The sequence below is a fragment of the Nannobrachium achirus genome (genome assembly GCF_963921795.1).
Source record: "Nannobrachium achirus genome assembly, chromosome: 10".
Lineage (NCBI taxonomy): Eukaryota > Metazoa > Chordata > Actinopteri > Myctophiformes > Myctophidae > Nannobrachium > Nannobrachium achirus.
The window spans coordinates 52,681,646-52,684,271 of NC_137819.1; the positions used below are offsets into that span (position 1 = coordinate 52,681,646).

General features: G+C 47.2%; 1 protein-coding gene across 1 annotated transcript; it reads left to right on the forward strand.

The window, feature by feature from the left end:
* Window positions 1–239: 239 nt before the first annotated feature.
* On the forward strand, window positions 240–1,739 carry LOC308293151 (ELAV-like protein 2; the record flags this gene model as incomplete). The annotated part of the gene is made up of 1 exon (XM_080735586.1): window positions 240–1,739. The coding sequence occupies one exon, from the start codon at window positions 240–242 to the stop codon at window positions 1,737–1,739; it is 1,500 nt and encodes a 499-aa protein (XP_080591712.1).
* Between the last annotated feature and the right edge of the window lie 887 nt (window positions 1,740–2,626).

The window sequence follows — 2,626 nt, forward strand, 5'->3', positions numbered from 1 at the left end:
ATTCGAGCCTTGTGGTTTATTTTATAAATACAGGGTGAAAGGTAGAAAGAATCGAACTCAAACGCCCCGTTACTTCCTTCCCTATAGTATCGGGTGCTACATAAAATGGAGGCACTACTGAGATCCTAATTTTCCTTTCTACTACAAGCAATACTCAGCTAGTGAACAGACCACTACTGTATAATTTAAAAAAGGCTCTAAAACCTTAAACCGCATCCCTAAAGAAAAGCAGCAAGACAATGGTAGCTGAATCTGCTTGGACTGGGCAGGTAGTTGCTGCCATGGACACACAGATGTGCACTGGGCTAGTTTGCAACAGCACAAGCTACGGGCCCAGCAAATGCCCCTCTCATGTAGAGTCAGGGGGCATAGGAGACAGTAAAACAAATCTGATAGTCAACTATCTTCCTCAGTACATGACCAATGAGGAGCTGAAGGGCTTATTTGTGAGCATCGGCAGGATTGAGTCTTGTAAAGTAGTTAGAGACAGGATAACCGGACAGAGTCTAGGGTTTGGTTTCGTGAACTACGCAGACCCAAAAGATGCACAAACAGCCATCAGCACCTTTAATGGCCTGAGCCTTAAGCCCAAAACCATAAAGGTCTCCTACGCCCGTCCCAGTTCGGCCTCTATCACAGATGCCAACTTGTACATCAGTGGCTTGCCCAAAACTATGACGCAGGAGGAAGTAGAGCAACTTTTCTCCCAGTATGGACGCATCATTACCTGTCGCATTCTGGTGGACCAAGTAACCAGCGTCTCTAGAGGGGTGGGTTTCATCCGGTTTGACCGGCGAGTAGAAGCCGAGGAGGCCATCAAGAGTGTGAATGGCCTGAAGCCTCCCGGTGCCACCGAGCCGATCACAGTGAAGTTTGCCAACAACCCCAGTCAGAAGAATAGCAAATCGCTTTGCTCAAAGATGTACCAGGTCCCCAATGCGTGGTGTCCTGGGCCCCTCGCGCAGCAAGCACAGTGCTTCAGTGGGTTCTCACCCATGGCCCTCGAAGGGGTAACAAGTCTGGCGGGGATCAACATCCCAGGGTACACGGACACTGGCTGGTGCATATTCGTCTACAACCTGCCTCCGGATGCTGATGACAACCTCCTGTGGCAGATGTTTGGACCCTTTGGTGCTGTCACCAATGTCAAGGTGATGCGAGACCTGACTACCAATAAGTGCAAGGGTTTTGGTTTCGTCACCATGACTGACTACGATGAAGCCGCCGTAGCCGTCACTTGCTTGAATGGATGCCTCCTTGGAGACAGAGTTCTTCAAGTGTCATTCAAGACGAACAAAAGAGCACATGATAAACGGGTACGAGATCAAGTGTTGGAAGTAGGAGATCGAGTTTTGCTCCGAAACTTTGGATTAACTGGCAAACACAAGTTGCAGGATAAATGGAGACCTGTGCCTTACATAGTTGTCAGTAAGATGCCAAATCTACCCGTGTATACCATAAGGCCTGAGAGAGGAACGGCCAAGGTGAAAACAGTCCACCGAAATCACCTGCTGCCAATTGGATACCTGGTTCGACTCCCAGTCGACACAGATGAACCAGAGCCTGCTCAAAAGACTGTGACTAGGTCACAAAGCAAACAGACAGTGACTCAGATGGAACAAAGTGATCCGAGATCTGAGTTACAACAAGATGTGGCATCAGACTCAGAGGATGAGGACCTGGACGTGTCTCAACCACGAGTTATGGATGAAGACCGTGAATTAGGGAATGAGTCTTGACACGTCCTGAAACCCCTGTTCAGGACGTCCCTCCTGTGGTTGATGAGGCCCAAGCTGTACTTCCTCTAGACGAGGACATGGAAGATTCCACAGCTGTAGAACCTGCAGTCCCTGAAGTGGACCCTGTAGATGATGCAGTCTCCGTAGACCTGTGGTAAACACAAGTCTAGAAGGGGGAGAAGTAATTGATAACGCTCAGTTACCTGTTGCGACTGAAGAGTCCCCACAGAGACTCCCAAGGAGGGAGAGAAGACCAGTTCATAGGTTCAGTTATGATGAGTTGGGACGACCTTCCACTCAATCCTGGTCCATACTAAGTAAAGGAGCGCTTGTAGAGTGCAGTACCTATTTGGATCCAGACCGTCTTTGTAACACTGTGTGGTGTCATCCCATGGCCAGTTGTCCTGATTGTACAACAAGACGGAAGAAGCTGCAGATGGGTTAATGCCATGTCATTTGATGAGGACATCAAAATCTAAGAAGGGGGAGGGTGTAGCCCAGTGCTTATTTCATGCCCTTAGCCTTATTCTAAAAACAGAGTTCATGTCATACTAACACAGTTTGACCAAGTTAAAATGTATGCCTATAATAAATAGAAATGCTGAATAAATAGGTTTTGTAAAAAGACTTATGTTAAAAGGCATACAGTATATTTCATGGGTGTTTAAAGGGTTAATTTCATGGGAGACTGTGGGAGATAAAACCTTAACGAGTCACAGTGACCCAGTACTGATCAAAGCGTTTTCTGATCAAAGGGTAAACTTGTTTGTTACCTAGGCAACTGAGTTTCAGGTTTATTGATGATGTATGCTGATTGGTGACTTCTCAATCAGTCCAGTGGGGAGAGAGGAGAGGGAATGATTGATGGGCAGAATCACCTGTTGTAT